Below are 23,385 nucleotides of genomic sequence, written 5' to 3'. Positions count from 1 at the left end.
TTTTTTAAAAAAGCTAAAGTGGATAGAGAGAAATACTTTTAACTCATGGTATATGGAGGGGATTATAATCAATGTAATGAAACAAGTTATATGAATGGTTGTACGTGAAACTGATGATGTGCCCTGCAAACTTTTACTCAATCAACAATAAAACCCTGAAATTAAAATAAATAAATAAAATAAATAAAAAAGCAAACCTGTTGATATGAAATGCTACCTGTGCCTTCTATGTCCCTTATAAATCTGAGAATGTTTCTCTACTCCTAAGAGTCAGCACAGGACCACACAATTCTAATTACTGTAGCTCTGCACTGCACTCCATTCTAATATCTGGGAATTCTAGTTCTTTCCCAAGGTCTTTGTCAGATTTTTCATGGTCAAATTTTTCAGAATATCTTAAGAAAATTCTTGTTCATACATGTACTAAGATGCTGTTTACAGATGAATTTAGGGAGAATCAACTTCTTTGAATTGAATCTATGAGTTAACTAGTATATTTTTTCTTTTTAAGTTTCTGTCTGTATCCCCCAGTCTTTTATATAGTGCTTTTCTATTTGTACTAGGCAGTTCACCATATTCCTCGCCCCAATGGCTAGCGGTTCATACTCAGCATCCACTCTTTGGAAACCCTATACAACTGTTGCTATGAGTCTTACCTTGACACTTAACATCATCATTATTGGAAAGAGAATAATGGGCTATACGTTGTGTTGCTTACTGCAAGGTCAGCAGTTCAAATCCACCATCTGCTCCATGGGAGAAAGAGGAGACTTTCTGCTCCAGTAAAGATATGCAGCCTCAGAAACCCTATACTGCACTGCTAGGAGTTACACCTGACTTGACAGCACAGCACAATATTACTAGAAGGAGCCGTGATAGTGCAGTGGGTTGTGCTGAGCTGTTGACTAAAAGGTCATGAGTCAAATCCACCAGGATCACCCGGGGATGAGGCTGTGCTGTGGGGAAGATGAGGCAGGCTTCTTTTGTAAAGATGATAGCTTCAGAAATCCTACAGGGCAGTTCTAAATTCTTTGAGCTGCTGGGAATTGGAATCAACTCAACAGTAGGAGGCCTGTCTTATATAACATATTATTAGGATTTTTCTCTTCTACTATATTGTATTGGAGTCCTGGTGTGGCACTGTGGGTTAATGCGCTAGATTGCAAAGTCAGTTTGAACTGCAAGGTTGGTAGTTCAAGCTCACCAGTAGCTCCTTGGAAACCCTCTAGAGGGTCGCTATGGGTCGGAACCGACTCGATGGCACGTAACAACAACAACATATTGTTTTAATGGTATTTATATAAAAAGGGTGTTGACTTTTAATGTCATTTTACATTAATTCTTGTATGTAGCCACATGAATCAATTGTCTTTAGTCTCTAATAGTATTCCATTTGTTCCCTTGGACTGTCTATGAAGAGGTAAATAATGATACATTTACCTTTTTCTTTCCAAATGTTTTACTTTATTGACTTCCCTTGTCTATCAACTCGCATCTTCAGATTGTTAGGTAATGCTGATGATACTAAATACCTGATCATTTCTGGCTTTATAGGAACACTGAGGGTTACTCCTTGAAACCACAAGGCAGATTGAGACTGAGATGCATTTTGTCACATAGGTATCTAACTCTTTAGGTTTTACCATGAATCTAATAATGTCAGGAATGGATGCTGAATTTTGCCAAATGACTTTTAGATCATGTATTGTGTCATCAATGTTTCCTCCTCTGAACCATTACTGTGATGAGAGTTCCAGAAAGAGATCTCCCAGTCTTGTAAAACCGATGATCTGCTCTGTAACTCTTCACTCGGTTCACAGGGAAATTAAGGAATATATATAAACATCTACCTCATGGGTACATTTAAGCAAAAGTACACAACTTCTCTTTTTTTGCAGAAAAAGTCATTAAAATTCACCTGATTTACACACACACACACACACAGACCTCCCAGTCTTTATTTCTGTATGAATGCCCTGGTCACATTGTACTGTAATTCATTTTACTTGGCCATTAGTAGGTGGTACTGATTTATAGTTTCTTGTAGTATGTGAACCTTTCTTTGGATTTTGGCATCAAAATTATGATCAATTCATAAAAAAATTCTTTGTCTTCCATACTGACACAGTTTAAATACTGAAAACCCCAAAACCAAACCCACTGCTATCAAGTTGATATTGACTCACAGAGTCCCTGCCCCACTGGGTTTCCAAGTCTGTACATCTTTAAGAATGCATCCTGACACATCTGTCTCCCATGGGGTGGCTAGGACCTTTGGGTTAGCAGCTGGACACTGACCCACGGCCACCAGGGCTTCTCTATAAACACTAAACATCAGCATAAACATTAATTATTGAATTCGGGTGCTCCCTTAGACTGGGCTGACATGATCCTCCTTTGAAACCAAGTGTGTCTGGTGTACCTTGGGGTGATAGGAAGCTTTTTTGCCTTTTTGCTCTATGGTAATTGGTTTCTTTAAATTTTCTATCAGCTTAGAGTAGTTTCTGGCAATGTCTAATTTCTTGAAAATTATCAATCTTATCCATCAATATGAATATTCACAGAAAATCAGCAAAGCAGTGCCACATTCTTCTTTTAGCAACCACTACAGGGTGAGGTGCTATAGGATAAACGCTGGACCTCAAGGTCAATGTGACTTGAAACGTAGTGGCTCAAATCCACCGGCCACTCCTCAGAAACCCTAGACAGGTTGCTAAGGGTCAGAATAGACTCGATGACACTTATAACAACACACATGCAATTATGTCCCCATCTCTTCCCTGTATTCACCTGTGTTTTCTCTCTCCAAAATATTAGGAAATTAAAAATTGGATCTCCTTATAAGAATCTGAATGTTTTACTAGCAATTTCTTAGGAAATGGACTACGTCAAGCATGATCCCTCTAAGCTGTAAAACAATCATTACTTTTATATTTCTAAGCTGCTTACCAACGTCTTAAGGAAAATACCTTTTTTGATCAATTTCCTGCTGCTGTTTAACATGTTTGTTCTCAAATTCACGAATATTTTCCACGCCAATTTCTTCACAGAAGTGTTGGAAAATATCATCCTCTACCTTTTAAAATATTTTGAAACAAGTGGTTTAATACTTGAGTTTAGGAAAGTACCCAGACAAGGTAGTAACCTAAGTGTCTCTAAGATTCCCCTATATTAGCCCCGACAAGGCCCAACAAGCTGTACTGTGCACCGAGGGGCTTGTGCTGGCTCTTCTTTTAACATCAGAAATTATACCATCTATTTTCAGTGTTCTAATTCTATAAATGAAAAAAGGAAAGCTCACAGCTGACCTTATTGGGTGTTCTAGCCTAATATCAAATTGGAAGAATTCCATTTACATTAGTCACACCAAAATATCACACCCAACATAAATATTCTCTCTATATGAGTGATATGGTACCATCTTACACAGTATAAAACTAGACCTTAGAATTATGGATCAGAAAGATTTAGGAAAACTAAACCCCAATCTTTGTACATTTGTGCATGTGTACAATCATAGGGTAACAGAGATCGGTTTTAAATGTTAAAACAGGTTAAAGATGCCAGGATACTAGCTGAATGTAAATTAAGTCTTCACGTGATATGCTTGCTAAAAAACCTGCTGCAGTAGTAGGTGACTGCATTGAGCCTACACAGAAAACCCACACCTGGAGAGTCACAGTTCCACCCAGAGCTCTCAGACTCCAGGCTGGCCCGGCATCATCCTGACATGGCTTGCTGTTCGGGGACTGACAGACAACAGAGCAGCCGAGGATGCCTGGCTTACCAGCGCTGCCCTCACATTCAGGGTGACTGGGGGCCAATTAGGGAGGTGAGAGGTGTTTACCTAGAACAGGTGACTAGGGAGCAATGTAAGTGCGCTTTCCAATTCTGCGCTAATGTGGCACTGGAAGCAATGGGTATCAGTTACTGAGTGATGAGAAGCACATCCGAGGGTTAGAGACACAGCCGTGGAGCACACCACAGTGGACTCTTCCTGTCATATGACAGAGGCCAGGTGACCAAACCTTTGTCACCCAGAGTCAAGCGCTGTGCCTGGACTACACTGTACAACGTGCCCATGTAAGGAACACACAGAGAATACACAGGAGACAAACCTATGGAGGGAGCATGAGACTTGCCCAAACCCGTATAATGTCTAAATTATTTGTGTAAAAACATGGTACTGATGTAGAAACAATCCCGACTAAACAGGAGCATGGGTGGCAGCATGAGAAGGCTGTGCCGTTACCTGGGCAGAGAGGGTGACTGCACTGCACACTGTTTCCCAACAGGAACGACACCGGACATACATCCGGCAAGCCCCGCCCGAACAGCACATAGTAGTTTATGTCTAGTCCCAATGAGGCACTGCTGTGGCCAACTTTTGCTTCAGCTCCTTATCAGAAAGGCACTGACACTGGCCTACAGCTATAGATGTCTCTTATTAATGAATATAAAACATTTATCACCTTATCTATTTTTTTCTGAAATTCTTCAATTCTTTGTTGACGTTCTTTGATCCCTTCGCTCAGCATAGTACATTGAGACTCAATATTTAGCAGTTCACTTTGTAGCTGAGATTTTTCCTAATCACAAAAAGGGGAAAAAAAAAACAACTTTAACATGGCTATTTTAACTTTATATATTGTTGTTAAATGCCATAGAGTCGGTCCTAGCCCATAGCAACCCTGTACTGGGTTTCCAAGGAGCAGCTGGTGAGCTTAAACTACCGGCCTTGCAGTTCAAACAGCTTTGCAGTCTGGCGCATTAACCCACAGCACCACACCAGGAGTCAAGTACAAAATGTGGCAGGTAGGGGAAGAAAAGAAGGGAGTCTGGTGAGGTAAGATGGAATTCAGGTGCAGATGACTAACAAGATTAACCACCATACAAATAAAGTAACAAGGAGTAAAGTGACTAAAAATTACATGGTGCTATATAAATGTATGGACTCCGGGTGTGGCATTGTATAATTAGCATTGAACTTCAAACCACAAGGTCAGTAGTAGTTCAAACCCACCAGCTTCTCCTTGGAAACACTATACAGGGTTGCTGTGGATCAGAACGGACTCAACTGCACTTAACATATACATGTATATTGACATATTTATATTGTAAATTTACATTGTTGTTTCCTGTTGAGCTGGTTCTGACTCATAAAGACTCTGTTGTAGGGTTTCCAAGTTGTGGCTGGTGGTTTGGAAGTGCTTACCTTGCAGTTAGCAGTTCAGTGCCACACCAGGACTCCATGTATTTATGTAGCACCATATAAATGTAAGGTGCTCTGGTAGCGTAGTGGTTACGAATTGGGCTGCAAACCGCAAGGTCAACAGTTTGAAACTACCAGCTGTTCCATGGGAGAAAGATGAGGCTTTCTGCTCCCGCAGAGATTTACAGCCTTGGAAACCCTGTACAGGGTCGCTATGAGTCAGAACCGACTCCACGGCACATAACAACAACAACATATAAATGTAGTTGGAAGGCGGTGGCTCTGTAGGATAAGTACTGGATTTAGAACCACAAGGTCAATGGTTCAAGCTCACCATTTATCTTTTCTGAATAAAGCTAAAGCTCTCCACTCCCATAAAGATTTATAGCCTCATAAACCCTATGCAGGGTGGCTATGAGTTGGAACCAACTCTACGGCACTTAACAACAATATAAACGTAATTCCTGAAAGTGTACACTCTGGTTTTCAAGTCTATAGAATTTGATATGACTAAGTTGTTGTTGTTATGCCTATATTACCCTACAAAAAGCAGGAAGGTGCTTCTTTTTAATCATCTCTAGTTCACTCTGTGAATATTTAAGTCGTGTCTGAGTTCCTTGTGCTAGAGTCTGTATTTGTTTCAAATCTGTCTCTTTCCGAAGCGTCTTCATTAAATCCTTAAAAAAAGAGAGAGAGAAAGCAAGAAAGAAAAATATCATAAGAATCATTTGTAATAGAAAAGCATGTTCCCTTTTCAAAGTGCTTTCACATGTAATAATTTGCTGACAATTTACAAAAACTGCACCTTCCCCTTCTCCTCAGGAGACTGGGCAAGTAAAGACATCAGTCATGTGGGTTAGCCCAGATGCCAAACGGCATTCTCAAAAAACCAATACACTTCCCACCAGGAGGGTTTAGGTATATGAAAAACAAGAAATGGGCAATGTGTCCCAGCCAGCACTCTCAAAGGATGGGCACTGCCTTGTCCTCAGTGCTGTCCTGGCCGCTTTTCTTGTCTTCTCACTCCTCCTAGTCTTTGAACAAGTTGACTCCTGAGTGTGTGTTCTGTATGTTCACTCTGAATACTGAAAATGGTACGAATACATGCGTGTGCATACATACATAGGTTTATGCAGTCATTTTGCAAAGTTGGGATCATGCTGAACACATTTTCCTCATCTTGCTTTTCTCATTCACTTATTCACAATGGTCCCTCATAACTAATACAGCTCTACAGTCTTTCTTTCAATGACTGCACGCTATTCCAGCATGTGGCTGTGCCCATAAGTATTCAGTCTGCTAATGATGGTCTCCAAGTTTGTTCTTGCCATGTTGTTGTTATTTAACGCTGTCAAGTCAGTTCTGACTCAGAGCAGTCCTGTCTAGGGTTTCCAAGGAGCAGCTGGTGGGTTTCAATCACTGACCTTTTAGTTTGCAGTCCAGTGCTGATCCTACAGTGCCACACCACACACCCTCGAGTGCTGGCCTTTCTCATTTCTATGCAAGAGATGCCCCAGTGTGAGACCGATGGATCTAAAAACTCCTGTGCTTATTGAAACAGTGAATACCAACCAGATTGCTTTCCCAAAAAGGCTGACAATTCATGCTTCTACAAGCAATGTACAGATAGTCTTTTTCTTCCATCCTCACCAGTGATACACATTATGTTAGTGTGTATATGATGGACTTCAAAGTTTATGGAAAAATTCCATTTTCCAGGAATTTTTAGAGCACCCTCATGTGTATATCTATACATACACACAAACACACGTGCTTTTATTTTCTAAGTCGTACTGATAAGTATTGGAGCACAGTGGCTCCCTACAATAAAGACTGGACAGTAAACCACAGCTCTACAGTTTGAACCTGCCAGTTGTTTATTAGCTCCTTGGGAGAAAGATAAGGCTTTGTGTTCCTGAGAAGAGTTAAAGCCTCAGAAAACCTATACAGGGGTGCTACAAGTTGGAACCAACTTGCCGGCTCTTAACAATAACAATTGGTAAATATAAATAATCTTATTAATTTGATTTGTATTCTGGAAATACTAGAGGCTTTGAACATTTTTCCAAGTTTACCAATCATTCAAATTCCTTCTTCCTGAGCTCCTGATCCTATCCTAGATTGCATCCTTTTGCAGATAAGATTTCCATAACATGTCTAAAAGTTTTCTTCCTGACCATGTACATTTTTGCTTCTATCTTTTCTTCCCTTCATTAGAGTTGAAAGGAGTGTATTTTGTGTATTTGTATTAGTCTTTCAGTAGAAACCAGTATTGAACTATTTGTCCCTTTTCTATTTTCAGTTTTCCATTTAATTAATTTCAGCTTAAAAGTAATCCCCTTTTAGTTTTGCTGTTGTATATTTTGTGATTGTTCTAGGGTGATTTCTTAAGGTGAGTAAAACATTCTCTTATTTCATCTTTCTTCTTTTATAACGAATACACTATTACTGTGTTCCCAAAATACTGGTAAGAAGTATGTTCCTACTCATCATTTTCAAGATGCTTTGTGACTTGCCTTCTGATTACTTCTTTGATCCAAAAGACATTGACAAGTACAGGTGGTAATTTCTATGTAGACAAAAAGCTTACAATGTTGTCAACACTGCTGCAAAAGACCTCTGTGTAAAGTATTAAAATGCAAAGCTGTCACTTTGGGAATGAAGGCACACCATGGTCTCTTCAAACACCTCATGTGCATGTGAAAGTTGGACAAGGCATGAGGAAGACCAGAGAAGAATCGATGCATTTGAATGGTGCTGAAGAAGACTCTGGACTGCCAGAACAAACCACTCTGTGTTGGAAGAAGCACAACCCAAATTCTCCTGTCTCATGGACGCTGGACATGTTGTCAGGAAGGACCCAGTCCCTGGATAAGGACATCATGCTTGGCAAAGCAGAAGGTTTGCAAAAACGAGGAAGACCCCTAATGAAATGGCTCAGCACTGGCCGCAACAATGGACTCAAACATCCTTAACAATTGTGGGGTGGTGCAAGATCTGGTCATGTTACACTCTGTTGTGCACAGGGTTGACAGGAGTAGGAATTGGCTTGTGGCACCTAACAATTCTCAATTTCATTAAATTACAATCAAGAAATGTGACCTCTAAAACGCTTTACTTTAAAAAAGTGGATGAAGTTTTCACTGTGGCCAAGAATATGATCAGTTTTTATAAATGTCCCATGGATATTAAAGAAAATGTCTGTGTGTGTTAAGTGTCATCCAGTAGGTTCTGACACATAGGGACCCTGAGGAGCGGCTGGGCAGCTTGAACCACTGACCTTGTGGTTCAAACTGACCTTGCAGTCCAGCATTATCCCTCCACACCATAGCTCACATTTATTTAGCTCTTAATCATTGTTCTCATACAACTTATTTACCTATGGAATCCTCTCAACAAAACTACAATTAACAGCACTTCACAGTGGAGGAAACAAAAACATAAATGCATGTGAGTAACTTGCCTAAGGTCACACTGCTAAAGTGAGAGAACTAGGCCCCACCTTCCATACACGTTACCACCTAGTCAATTCCAACTCGCCGCAACCCCATCCACATGTATGAGAGGGGTTTCAATAGCTGATATTTTCAGAAGACCTCCAGGCCTTTCTTCCTCCAGACCCCATGTGTTAGTCCAAACTATATGTTACCCAGTCTTAAATTTTAACAGTAAATTGACTGAGTGTACACTTTAGGTGGAAATTTGGAAACAGTCCTAGAGAGGCGCTGTAGGATAGGCACTGGATCGATAGCCAGGCTGCTATGAGTCAGAATCAACTCCATGCAGCAGGTTTTTTTTTTTGGTTGTCAACATTTGAAATACACATCTGCTCCCATACAGAGTCACAGTTTTGGAAACCCTATGGGAGAGCTCTACTATGTCCTATGGGACCGCTGTGTGTAGGAATTGACTCAATGGCAGCAGAGTTTTTTGTTTATCCTTAGACCTAAACTAACTTTAGACCTAATGACTCAATAATTATACAAGTAAGCATATAACAGTAATAGCAACAGACATTACGTAGTGCTTCTCATATGCCAGGCACTGTTTTAAGTACTTTATCTGAATTATCTGATTTAATCCTATGACAATCCTGAAAGGTTGGTACTTTTATTACTACCATATTACACATGAGGGCACTCAGGTACAAAGAGGTTAGGTAACTTGCCCAAGGTCATATAGCTAGTAAGCAGCAGAGTCCAGATTCAAACCCAGGCAATCTGGCTTCCTAATTAATGTTCTTAGATAATATGTTATTCTCTCTCACTTTCTTTAACGAATGCTAATAATGCATTATCATAATATAAAAAAACCCATAGGTCCCTTAATTAGGGAATGGGTAAATAAATAAAATATATCCAATGAAATACCAGGCAGTATGCAGTAAAAACAGATCTCTATGTACTGAGATAAAAACATGCATAGTGGCTCTATACAAAAAAGTACTGGACTGGGAACCACAAGGTCGGCAGTTCTAACCCAGCAGCCACTCTTTGGGAGAAAGATGAAGTGTCTGCTTTCTCAAAGATTTACAGGCTCAGAAACCCTATAGAGGGTTATTACTGGTTGAACCAACTCAACGACACTAAACAATACCATCAGTGTTATGATAACAAATGAACAAGTTTGTTGAAAATGATTACTTATAACAAGTATGTGTTGTAAAACAAACAAAACAGGAAAAATAATATATATATATAAAAAGAAATTTCTGGAAGGCAAGAATACATCGAGCTATGTTTAGCAAACACCAGTGAAATGTGAGGGTGAGTACGGAAAACATCCTTTTTACTGTATATCATGCTGAATTACTTAAAAAAATTTTTTTTAAAGTGAGGCACGTTGCTGCCAACTGAAAAAAAAAAAAAAAAAGAGTTTAAAAACACAGTTCTTGTACATGGTATTCTCCAACTTTTCCAGCCTGGATTTACCTTTAGTTCCTGGACGAGCTGGGTCCTTCTGTCTCGTAAGTCCTTCAACTCTTTCTCATCCCAGAATCTGGCCTTGTATTTTAAGTCACTTGACCCTCCAGAGATGAGCCCAGATTTGAGAAACAATGTTCCATCAAGCGCTACTGTCTGTGAAATGAAAGCAATACTTTACCCGGCGCCGAGGCAAACAAGACGATATGAGCGTAAGGACATGTGTGTGCAGCACAGTTTACAGCTGAGATAGTCTGTAGCTTTTGGTTTTCAAAACACCTAGCTGATGGAGAGACACCAACCAATACACAAACCACGAACACAAAACTCAGAAATGATGGCATGAAATCAGCCAATGCAAGCGAGGGCAGAAACAGCGTTCAGGAGGTACACTTGGCATGGGCTGGAGAGCAGAGGGTGGAGGGAATCCCAGGAAAGCAGGACTCTGTTCGGCTTGTTAATTTTGTATTTTACCAAAGCAAGCACAAATGTGAAACATAATTATGAAAAAAAGTGAAACAAAAATTAAACGGGAAAAAGACAAATTTGTTCAATATATGATGTTGGGACAAATAATTAACCATTTGAAGAAAACACCTACATGTACCAATGATCATGAAATTAAATTCCAAACAAATTCAAAAATGTAACCGTTAAGAAAGTGAAGGATAGTTAAGTAAACATTAATTTGGCCTCACAGTGAAGACCCAATTATACATATAAAAACAATAGCTAAAGGTTTAAGAGTGATATGTTGTTGTTGTTATGTGCCCTGGAGTCAGTTCCAGCCCATACCGACCCTATACAGGGTTCCAAGGCTGTAAATCTTTATGGGAGCAGAAAGCCTCATCTTTCTCCCGTGGAACAGCTGGTAGTTTCGAACTGCTGACCTTGCGGTTCGCAGCCTGATTCGTAACCACTACACTACCAGAGCTTCTTAGTTGATTATAAAAACATAAAAAGAATCAATGAAAAATACCATAAAATTTGCAAACATCAAATAGGAAAAACCACTGTTAGGCATCCCTTTTGGTTCTAAAAATACAGGGGTAACAATTTATAGAATTATGGATCTTGAGTAATTTTTATAGTTTCTAGCTGGATGAAAACAATTACTTGTAAAAGGGAAGGTAAAGAACCCTAGTGGTGTAATGGGTTAATTGTTGGGCTGCTAACAACAAGGTCAACAGTTCTAGTCCACATGTCAGAGGAAGAAAGATGAGGTTTTCTGCTCCTCTAAAGATTTACAGCGTTGGAGTCAACTCAACGGCACACAATCACCATGACCAAAAGTAAGCATGGTCTCAAAAAAAAAACAAAAAAAAACGTATTTTCATTTGATGTATAGTCAAATTCCTCTTCTAAGAAGGACAGTAATTGTTTGTTTTTAGCTCAGTCTGCAATTTCCTAGTACTGTAAGATGAGCACTGTACTGCTAACTGCAAGGTCGCTGGTTCATTCCCACCAATTGTTAGGTGCCATTGAGTTGGTACTAACTCATAGCGACCCTATGAACAACAGAAGGAAACAGTGCCAGGTCATGGCCTGTTTCACAATTTTTGCTATGCTTGAGCCCACTGCTGTTACCACTGTACCTGTCCATCTCCTTAGGGGTCTTTCCCTTTTTCGCTGACCCTCCACTTATCAATCATGATGTCCTTCTCCAAGGATTGGTACCTCCTGATAATAGTCTGAAGTATGAGAGACAAAGTCTGGCCATCTTGGTTTCTAAGGAGCATTCTAGCTGTATTTCTTAAAGTATAGATCTGTTTGTTCTTTTTGCAGAACATGGTACTCTTAATATTCTCCTCCAACACCATAAAAACTCTAATGTATCAATTCTTCTATGGTCTTCCTTATTCACTGTCCAACTTTGACATGCATATGAGGTTACAGAAATACCATGGTTTGGGTCAGGCGCACCTTAATCCTCAAACTGACATCTTTGCTTTTGAATACCTTAAAGAGGTCTTGTGCAGCAGATTTGCCTAATGTAATATGTCATTTGATTTCTTGACTGCTGTTTCCATGACTGGTGATGGTTGATCTGAGCAAAATGAAGTCTTTGATAACTTCAATCTTTTCTCTATTTGTTTTGATGTTATTTACTGGTCCAGTGGTGAGGAATTTTGTTTTCTTTACATCTAGATAAAACCCATACTGAAGGTTGTAGTCTTTGATCTTCATCAGCAACTTTCACATGCCTATGAGGCTATTGAAAATCATGGCTTGGGTCAGGCGTGCCTTAGTCCTCAATCTGACATCTTGGCTCTTGAACACTTTAAAGAGGTCTTGCGTCGCAGATTTGATGTATGCAATATGTCTTTTAATTTCTTGACTGCTGCTTTCATGAGTGTTGATGGTTAATCTGAGCAAAATGAAGTCTTTTACAACTTGAATCTTTTCTCCATTTATACAGATGTTGCATATTGGGGTCCAGTAGTGAGAATTTTTGTTTTCTTTACATTGAAGTGAAACCTATACAGAAAGCTGTGGTCTTTGATCTTCATCAGTAAGTATTTAAAGTCCTCTTCACTTTCAGCAAGGAAAGCTGTATCATGTGCATATTGCAGGTGTTAATGAGTTTTCCTCCAATCCTGATGCCATATTCTTCTTCATATAATCCAGCTTCTCAAATTATCTGCTCAGCATAGAGACTGAATAAGTATAGTGAAAGAATACAACCCTGGTACAAACCTTGTCTGATTTTAAGCCTCTTGGTCTATATAAAGGTTTCTCAGGAGCATGATTAAGTATTCTGGAATGCCCTTTCATCACAATGTTATTGATAACTTGTTGTGGTCCACACAGTTGAAAGCCTTTGCAAAGTCAATAAAGCACAGGCTTTATTGGTATTCTCCTCTTTCAACCAAGACCCATCTGGAATCAATAATTATATCCCCCATTTTGCATCTTCATCTGAATCCAACTTGAATTTTTGGCAGTTCCCTGTCAACATACTGTTGCAGCCATTTTTTAATTATCTTTAGCAAGATTTTACTTGCATGTGATATTAATGATATTGTTTGATGATTTCCACATTCCATTAGTCATCTCTCTTTGAAATGGGCACAAATATGGATCTCTTCTACTCAGTTAGCCAGGTCTTCCAAATTTCTTGGCACAGATGAGTAAGCCTCAAGTGCTGTGTCAATTTGTTGAAACATTTCAGTTCGTATCCCAACAATTCCTAGACCTTTGTTTTTCACTAATGCCTTCATTGCAGCTTGAGCTTTTTTCAACATCACTGGTTCTTGATCATATGCTATCTCCTGAAATGATTGAATATTGACCAATTCTTTTTGGTACATTAATTCCATGTATTCTTCCATCTTCTTTTGGTGCTTTCTGCTTCATTAAATATTTTGTCCATAGAATCCTTCAATATTGCAAGTCGAAGCTTGAATTTTTTATTCAGTCCTTTCACTAAGTAGTGCCACTGGTCTTTCTTAGAGCTTGTCTATTACTCTTGAACACAAACGTAGTGAAAAACACTGTCAAAGAATTCAAGGAATTTTAACAATGATCAACTAAATACTAACTCTGCTCAAATCAAAAGGCGCTCTGGTAGCGTACTGGTTACCAGTTGGGCTGCTAACTTCACGGTCAGGAGGTTGAAACTACCAGAGGTTGGTTCCGTGGGAGAAAAATTAGACTTTCTGTTCCAGTAAAGATTCACAGCCTTGGAAACCCTGTACAGGATCGGTATGAGTTGGAACCGACTCCATAGCACACCACCACCACTCAAATCGAAGTATATTCATTATTAGTTTTAAAATCATAATTACTCCCTTGAGTATTCAGTACCTTCATCTCAACTGGGCTCTTTTAAGCATTCCAAATGTCTTTGGACCTTGAATATGTAAAGAACAGTTAGAATCTCTATTAAATGTTGGGGAAAATTAGCCGAGAATAAAAAATAATCACCTAAAAGCTTTGCTGGCATTCAGAAACACATTGATTATGTATGTAAAAGCTGGGAAAACTGAGGTTCAGCAAGGACATTTATTCCCTATCCAGTGAAAAAAATGAATTGCTTTAGGATATTCTTACAGTAAGTATAATTTCAAATATATAATTCATGACATTGGGAGATGATACCAAATGAATTCTTTTAAAATGCCATAGGCATTTTGGATTATGTGTGGGCTCTCCTTATAGAAAAGAACATGTGGAACCACATACACGTGTGTGTCGCTAAACTTGCTGCATAAGTAACACTTCAACTTAGAGACGAGTGCAACTCAAGCCTTACTTTCCGTCGCTCAGGGCCACCAAATGCAATGCGCCTGGCTTCCTCCAGTGTCTCACAGACGAGGCCATTTCCACACACAAACTGAATCACTTTCTTCAGCTGAGGAAACTGGGTCTTTATAACATCAATCACCATTTTACAGCCTTTAATCTCTCTCAATCTCTCATTGATCGGCTTGATCTAGAAGGTTTAAAAAATACTTGGTAAAAGTAGATACAGTGAAAACTCCCCCAAATGTTCATTACATTCTTTCCCACGAAGACTGAATAAGCCTGACAGCAAAAGATTACCAATATGCTCTTATATACAACAGAGCTTGGTGAGAACCCGAGGGCTCACTACACATTAAACCAACCAATAGAACACTTCATTAAGAGCCAGAAGAAGTAGCGAGATACCCCTCGATTACTAAGTGGTTAGGGCTCTCGGAGCCCTACAGTTTCGCAGAGGTGTGTGGTCCTGTGAGGTGTGGGCCAAGAACAGCTCAAAACTGCACAACCTCAAGTATCATCTCAGGCTTCACTGCCCAGGAATGCCTTCAGACCTCAAGGACAGGACTTTTAAGTTGGCCTACCAATATATCAAAAGAGTGGCCACATCTGTTATTTTTTTGCTTTGTTTTTCACATCTGTTATTATAATAAGTAAATATGATCTCACTCTTTACAGCAAGTCCAAACCAAGAAGAATGACCAATAAACCTTATATATACACAGCACATGCGTCTGTACACTCAGGAGTTGCTGGGTGTCATGGAGCCAAGTGTGAGTCCAGCGACTCTATAGGACAGAGCAGAACAGCCCCCCAGTGTTCCTGAGGCCATCATTGTCACAGGAGAAGATGGCCAGGCCTTTCTCCCATGGAGCCACTGGGTGGCTTTGAACCTCCAACCTTTCAGTTAGTAGCCAAGCACTTAGCCTTTGTGCCATCAGGGTCTTTGGCTAGGAATACATCTTGTATAGAAATGTGTGTGCGTGTGCGTAGAGGCTAACCAATAAAATGGGATGAGCAGCTTCAGTGGATGGAAGGCAGATCTGGAGCCCTGCAGCAATAGCAGCCATGTTTACTGAGCACCTTCTGCTGAAGTGCTGTGCAGTGCGTCACAGGCAACACGTCCTTGGACCTAGGGAAGCACTTATCCCACCATTTTACAGTTGAAGCACCGGATGCTTGAAAACTGCAGGATGAATGCACTGAGGTGCATACTAAGGTGGGCCCAGCTATCGGGCACGTGCTCTTGACTGCAGCCCCTCCTGCCTGAGGTTCAGGGTCTAGATGTCGTGATCAACAGAGCATTTTCTAGAGCTGGCAGTGAAACTTCAAAACACAAGTCTGTTCCACTAAAATCTGACACTTGGGACCAGGTATCTACAATTGGAAGTCGGGATGGCATCTCATCAGCAGATTGCACATCCCGTGGGAGGAAATGGGTTGTTGACTGGTAGGCACAGGCAGGCACTGCTAGAGTCACGGCCTCACAACCACAGACAGCCACATGGTGGACTTAGAGCAAACTGAGACCAGGGAGAAATGGCAGGGAGCCAAGAAAGGTAAGGCACCCACTGAGAGCATTCCTTCCTGTCAATCATTATGGCTCCCTACGGTAAGCACTGCACTGAGAACAACAAGGCCCACGGTTCGAGCCCACCAGCTGTTCCATGGGCGAAAGAAGAAGCTTTCTGCTCCATAGGAGATATAAAATCTCAGAAACCCTAGACAAGGTCGCTGTGGGTCAGAACTGCTCAACAGCATTTAACAACAGCAATAGGGTGAGGGGCTGGCAGCCGAGCTTCCATTTTTATCATTACCACATGGTGCCTTAGGATAAGCACTTGACCTTCAAGTTGGTTTGAACTGCAAGGCTGGTGGTTCAAACTCACCAGACACTCTTTGGAAACCCTACACAGGGCTGCTGAGTCAGAAATGACTTGATGGCACTTAACACCACCAAAGTACAATAAGCATTGGACTACGAAACACAAGGTTTGAACCTGTTAGCTGTTCTGTGGGAGAAAGATGAGACTTGCTTCTCCCATGAAGATTTAAAGCCTCAGAAACCCTATTCTGTCGCTATGAGTCGGAACCAACTCAGTGGCACTTAATGACTACAACCATAGTTCCGAGGAGTCCTGGGGTGGCACTATAGGATCAGCACTGGACTGCTAACCACAAGATCAGTGGTTCAACCCCAGCAGTCGCTCCTCAGAAACCCTACACCGGCTCACTATGAGTTGGAATCAACTCAATGGCACTTGACAACACCATCAACCACAGTTCTGAAGGAACCCACGTGGCACTGTAATAGGATAAGCACTGGACTGATAAATGCAAGATCAGCACTTCAAACCCACTTTCTGTTGGAGAAAGATTAGACTTTCTTCTCTCATAAAGATTTATAGCATTGACTCAATGTTGTTGTTGTTGTTGTTTTTGAGTTAGCATAGTTACAGACAATGAAGCTACACAACAGGCAAGTTTTTAATCACTATTAAATATTGAACATTATTATAAGTTTCTTACATCAAGGTAATCTAGAGCGAGAAATGTCTCGGGTTCAGCTCTTTCCTCTTTCAGAAATTGAATACAATCCTTCGCTACCTTTTCCGAGGCTACAACAATGGCAGTCATGAACCGACCGAAGAGCTTGGTGACAGCCAGCTGATATTTCTTGTGAATGGGATGGCACAGGTCGACCAGTCTTCCAAACTTAGTAAGTTCCAAAAGGGGAGAGAAAAGGCATTCATGAGGGGCAGTCATCTTCACTGTACACCAGTTAACTTAGCAGCATAAATCAAACCTAAGTTTATAATGCAAAAGCATCACAATGTACTAAAGACTCTGTCCAAATGGACTAAGTTTCAATCTAGAATGATCACTTAGCCTAATACTCACTCATCCATCACTCTTAATAGAGCATGGTCACTCTAGGATAAGCACTGGACTATGAACCATATGGTTGGCGGTTCAAGCCCACCAGCCACTCCGCCTTGGGAGCCCCAAACAGGGTCTCTATGAGTGGGAATCAACTCAATGGCACTTAACAACAGCACTCTTTAAACAAGAATCAGAGGCACCTACTGTGTACAGGGAGTGAGCAAGACACTAAGAAAGATTACTGAACAAAACAGTTACCTTCTGAGCCCGCAGAGCCAGTCAGGCAAAGGCACACATCAGTCAGCACAGGCAGGTAAACATGGCGTGACTAGATGCAGGAACAGAAAGTACCAAGTGCTCTGCAAGTTTCTAATGGGGACTGGATTGTGTGTTCTGAGAAGTTGTGGAAGGTTTCCTATGAAGGAGTGCTATTTCAGTTGAAGATCAAGAAGCAATTAGACTGAAGTTCAAACACTTTCCTGGAATATGTTGGAATGCCAACCATTCTATATCAATGGTCCCTAGAACTTCATTTGTTAGATGTCTGACCTTTTACAGACTATGCAAAAGTATCTGATGGCATGGATCTCACCAAATCATGGGCGGTAATTTGAAGAACACTTCATTATGCTCACACAGAAATTGTACACGGACCAAGAGACACCTGTTCAAACAGAACAAGGGAGACACTGAATGGTTTAAAATCCCAAAAGGTGTGTGCCAGAGTTGTATCCTTTGATCATATTTACTTCATCTGTACACTGAGCACATAATCAAGAAACTGGATTATCTGATGAAGAATGTGGCAGTAGGACAGAAGGAAGACTCGACTAACCTGTGATAGGCAGATGATTCAACCTTGCTTGCTGAAAGCAAAGAGGACTTAAAATACTTACTGATGAAGATCAAAGAAAAAAAAGTCTTCAATATGGAGTGCACCTCAATGAAAAGAAAACAAAAATCTTCACTACTGGACCAATAAGAAACAGCATGGTAAATGGAGAAGAGATTAAAGTGGTCAAAGATTTGCTTTTACTTGGATCCACAATCACTACCCATGAAAGCAGCAGTAAGGAAGTCAAGTGACCATAGTGGGCAAATCTGCTGCAAAGTGTTCAAGAGTAAAGCTGTCACTCTGAAGACGAAGATGTGCGTGACTCGAACTGATACAGCTGAATTACAATGCTGACAAAGAATACTGAATATATACTATGAACTGCCAGAATGAGGAAATCTGTGTTGGAAGACGTACAGCCAGTCCAATCCTTGGAAGTGAGGAGGGCGAGGCTCTGTCCCATGTACTTTAGATATGTTATCAGGAGAGGCTAATCCACGGAGGATATAGTGCTTGGTAAAGGATATAGTCAGTGAAAAAGAATACTGTCAAGAGATGGACTGACAGTCTTTTGCAACAATGGACTCAAAAACGTAGGAACAATGGTGAGGAAGGGCTCCTGTGTGTCGCAACCAACTCATGCACCTAACAACCACTACCACCGTTTTTTTGGTATGAGTTTCTTTATGATACATCATTTTATATGTTTACATTTATCATTCCTGTTCTAATCATGTGAATCTCCTCATCATTTTCTCCATTCACTGGTGACTGTCTCATCTTTCTTCTGGGTCAGGAATCCTGTCGTCAGCTGTGTCATCCAGGCCGTGCTATTTCTAACTTATTAGTTCAGTCAAAATATTGTGTTCTGGATTTATTCTCTTAGCCCTAGAGTTTCCTTATTCATGTTATTTTTTTCTCATTTTTCTCTGAAATCTGGTTTTATGTCCTCCTCCCACCAGACAGTGTTTCATTCTTTGAGTCTAAGACGACTCCACAGCACCTATGAGCATTCAGTAGTCTGTAAAACAAAACATTCCTGCGAGATGTGTAACCTTCCAGGCTGGGCTCTTAGACTCCTCTGACATATACCGATAGCTGCCACACCAATTCCCATCCACAACCCCCGACCCCCACCCCTGCCTTATGCTTCCTGCGTCTAGCTCTGCTCAGTCATTTTATTTGCTGTGAGTGAAGAGAACTGTTTCCTTCCTGCTGAACTGAGATGCAGCTCTCCTCTGAGGCACAGCTGCTGGACTAAGACTCTGCTTTCTGTCTACTTCCTTTGCCTAAAGGCCCAAGGGCCCCTGCCCGAGAGAGAGCTCAGCTAGAGCCTGGCATTCTCTGCTTGACTATGAGCTCACTCTGCTTCTTCAGAACAAGGTTCCTCTGCCTGGTGGGAATCAGGACAGACCCTGTTCAGGGAGAGGGCTTCAAACTAGCTTTGGGTTTAACAAGGAGCCCTACAGCTCTCGCTCCCATGGAATCCATCAGAGGTCAGTTCTTAAACTGGCCTCCCTCCGGTGAGAAGAGGAAAAAGGATCCTGCTTCCTGCTAGTGGAAGAACACTAGGGAGGATTCACAAGTCGTCCATTTGTCCCTTGGCTTCTGCAGGATGGAGATGGGAACAGACAGTGCTTCACTCTTTAGATCTCCTGAACCTTCAGTTTTGGAAACTCCTGCCATGATGTTCAGCCCTTTTCCCTGTTGGCTTGTTGAACTAATGTTTTACTGTTTTGAGTAGTTTTAGTGTTATAGACTGAATTGTATTTCCCAAAAATATGTTTTGTAAATCTTATCCTCTTTGTCTGTGGTTATTGTGGTGCTGTAAGATAAGCACTGAACACAGTCTGGCAGTTCAAACCTATCAGCTGCTCCTCAAAAACTCTATACAAGGTCAGTATGAGTCAGAACTGACTCAATGGCACTTAACAACACAGCAACAAGAATATGCATTTGGGAATGGCAGATCTTGGTTATGCTGCTGAGGAGCATTAGTGCAGGGCACATGGTCAGCCCGCCTCTTCTGAGATAGAACGGAACAAGTGAGCAAGCAGATCCCCTAGGAGCAGAAGCTCTGATCTGAAGAGACAAAGCCCTTTCCCTACCACGCTCCTCGCTCGAGCCAACAGCGATGGAAAGCCTTACTCTCAAGCCAGTGCCCTGAGTTGTGAGAGAACACATGTGTGGGTGCTAACGCTCCATGTGTGGTGTGTCTGTGACGGCGACACCTGAGAATGAAGACTATCAGGTAGTAGGGAACGGCAAGTTTGTGATCAGGTTTACTCCTCCACCTTTCTCCAGAAATCAAATCCATTTAAGAGTCAGAAAGTCAGACTTATTAGGATCCTGTGAGGGAGATGGAGCTGGGTGGCTGGAGTGACAAGGTGTTCATGGAAGCCTGGGGAGAAGTATTTCCTGATACAGCAAGGAGGTACCAGTGTCACGTGCTGAAAACAGGTCATCAGAAAATAAGGGCTTTGAAATGCACACTGGTGTTAGTGACAAGACATGAAGACGCCAATACCAATACCAAAGGAAACCATTCTGTGAGAACGACACTCCAAGCAACAGGGACTCTCCTCATTTTGGCTAATGAAGCACGAGCCATACTGGAGGTATGGTTAGTGTTACAGAAGAAAAATTCATTATTCAAAAAGATGCCACTTATAGCTGTTGAAGAGAGGGGGCAAAACCCCCAGAGACCATGAAGAACATGAAGTTTGAAGCTATGTGATTGGTGGACCTTAGACTATTTTCATGGTGCCCAGGCCATTGGGAGATGCTGACCATACTTGGGCTTTCTGAGTACTACATTCAAGTCACTGCTTCTCCCCAGTGATTACTTATCTATAGGCACTTTTGAGAGCTATGCAGGTTTCACCCCAATTATTTGCTACTGTATTTTAAATATAAACACATTTTAGAGATTTCTAAAATAATACTGCTTCCTAGTAAGTTCTAGACTCCTGGGGTGGCACTGTGGTGTGAACCACAAGGCCGGTACTTCAAACCTCGGTAACACTATACAGGGTTGCTATGAGTCCAAACAGACTCTATGGCACTTACGACAACAACAACAACAAACAACCTAATAAAGTTAAAAATTTTAACTTCAAATAATAAGAACATTTTTTCACGAAATAGCAAAGTTTAGCCTTTTAAAAGTTAACTATTCATTTCTGATTACCACAGACTCTGGGTACCGTCCTCTGAGGTGTTCTAAAACCTCTGCTCTCTTTTGCTGGCGCCTTCCCTCATGGTTATCAATCCCAGCATTCTGTAGTTCACTTCCAATACGATTATATTCTTCATTCACTTCAGACATTCTTGACTTTGCTTTTCCAATTTCATCCCCTAGGATTTCCTCTTGTTGTTTTTTCTCTTTCAAGCTATCTCTATACAGTATAACAACAGCAACAACAACAAAATCAGAGTGAAAAAAAAACTGACCAAGATTTAGGAATGACGTGATACAACAGCCTCAGGTCTAGCGCTATGGAGGAAGACTGCAGGACTCTATCAACTTTTAAAGCATAAAAAAAATACACTAAAATAAACCCAATGCCAACTATGGGCAAAAGAGATTCTGACTGTTCTTGTTGGTTCAAAAGATACAGAATTCTGGATACTGAGGATGTACCATCACTGCCACCAATACTACTACTAGGAGCTTAATAAGAAGCTTAATGTTAATTTTAAATACACTCTTAGCAGCAGGACATCTAGGGCATATACATTTGGATGATGTGACTAATTACCTGTATTATAACATGGCAACACCAGAAGGAAGCTTTATGCTTTATCCATGTCAAGCATTTAGAGGTCCCAAACTTACATATTCTACTTACCATGTGGTTCCTCATAAACTTTACTATATACTGTGAAGTGAAAGACCATGGGGAAGGGAGAGCGTTAGGACAGAGTGGGAGCACTCATTTGATGTATGGCGATACAGCAGACCCTGGAGATGGAAGGGCCACGAGGACTTTTTCTCTGTACGTACCTGCATGTCTTGGTATACTCCTCCAACTTTTCTATTTTTTTCTGATGGTCTTCTATTTGTTCTTGTATCTGGTTTAAATTTCCCTAAAATAGAAAATAAGATTTGAAATCAATTACAGCACATCCAAACCAATATAGTTGACTATGTTTCACTATGCACCAAAAACTTAATGATATTGGTGGTGGTGGTTGTTGTGTGCCATGGAGTCAGTTCTAATAATATTGGTACAATGCTGTCTATTTGAAATATATCCAGTATCACCATATGAAAGTACCCTTTTTTATTTTTGAAAAGACAGTGCAGTATAGTTTTGAAGTTATGCAAATCCTGGTTCAAATTCTGGCTCCAACATTTATGAGACGTCTAATTTTCAAGTTCAGTCTGCTAACTTCAAACTCCAAGAGGATTCTTTTCAAATACCTATCTCTACATAGGTTTTATCAGTCCCTCAAATGATTTTGTTCAATAAACTATTCACTGGCTAATGGGTGCTGGCAACTAGAACTATAATAATGCACAAATTAGAGTATCTAACCTCAAGGGTGGTGGGAGAGACAAACCAGTGAATTACTCCAGCAGAGAGTGGGTAAGTGTTACAACAGTCCAGAACCTATAGGACATTTCGTAGGCTTGTGGGAAGGACTTCATAAAAGTCTACCTCTGTTCACTTTACCAGAACCCTGGCATGGTGCTGCGGGTTAATGCGCTGGACTGCAAGGTCGGTTTGAACCACAAGGTTGGCAGGTTCAAGCTCACCAGCTGCACCATCCTCACAAACTCTATGCAGGGTTGCAATGAGTCAGAAGCGACTGGACAGCACTTAACAACAGTTCACTTTATCATAAATCCAAATGTTGCTACCAGTTAGTTTCCTATCTTTACCCCATCAGTATCCACAGCAAGATCAATCTGTCTTATCCCTTTACTAAATAATCTAAAACTCGGAGTGTACATGCCAGTCACCACACCTACTGTGTCAGGTGTCAGTTACAAAACTGAAGAAAACACAGCTCCTTTATCAAGTTTGAAAATGAGGGTCCCCATACTGAAGTCTTACTATCTAAACAATGATTTCTATCCAAGAGAAAAAGAGTCAAGATACATCCAGTATAAACTGGATACATCCACCTCTGTGTCTGAACACAAGCAAGTTCCTGGGCTTTTCCTGTGCCAGATGAGTACCATGGTGGCTGTCACTTTACACGCTAGTTAGGCCTCAGGAATCACCACCAGCTATGCAAAAGGGCTCAAGCACAGCTTAGGTTGAAGAATATTTGTTGTT

The 23,385-nt window shown here is 40.8% G+C and overlaps 1 protein-coding gene across 1 annotated transcript in view; it reads right to left on the bottom strand.

Moving 5' to 3' along the window:
* The window catches only part of SMC1B (structural maintenance of chromosomes 1B), an 87,098-nt gene that overhangs the window by 35,007 nt on the left and 28,706 nt on the right, over positions 1-23,385 (bottom strand). Inside the window, exons 7-14 of the mRNA XM_006866895.1 lie at positions 22,104-22,186; positions 21,288-21,495; positions 16,909-17,094; positions 14,390-14,569; positions 10,144-10,290; positions 5,752-5,889; positions 4,473-4,589; positions 2,970-3,076 (exon numbers count right to left, since the gene is read on the bottom strand). Of these exons, the coding sequence (XP_006866957.1) occupies positions 2,970-3,076; positions 4,473-4,589; positions 5,752-5,889; positions 10,144-10,290; positions 14,390-14,569; positions 16,909-17,094; positions 21,288-21,495; positions 22,104-22,186 (1,166 nt within the window). The remainder of the gene's footprint in view (positions 1-2,969; positions 3,077-4,472; positions 4,590-5,751; positions 5,890-10,143; positions 10,291-14,389; positions 14,570-16,908; positions 17,095-21,287; positions 21,496-22,103; positions 22,187-23,385) is intronic.

The sequence above is a fragment of the Chrysochloris asiatica genome, unplaced genomic scaffold (assembly GCF_000296735.1).
Source record: "Chrysochloris asiatica unplaced genomic scaffold, ChrAsi1.0 scaffold00097, whole genome shotgun sequence".
NCBI lineage: Eukaryota > Metazoa > Chordata > Mammalia > Afrosoricida > Chrysochloridae > Chrysochloris > Chrysochloris asiatica.
The sequence above is the reverse complement of the archived record's forward strand: the minus strand, read 5'-3'. Positions and strand labels throughout refer to the sequence as shown.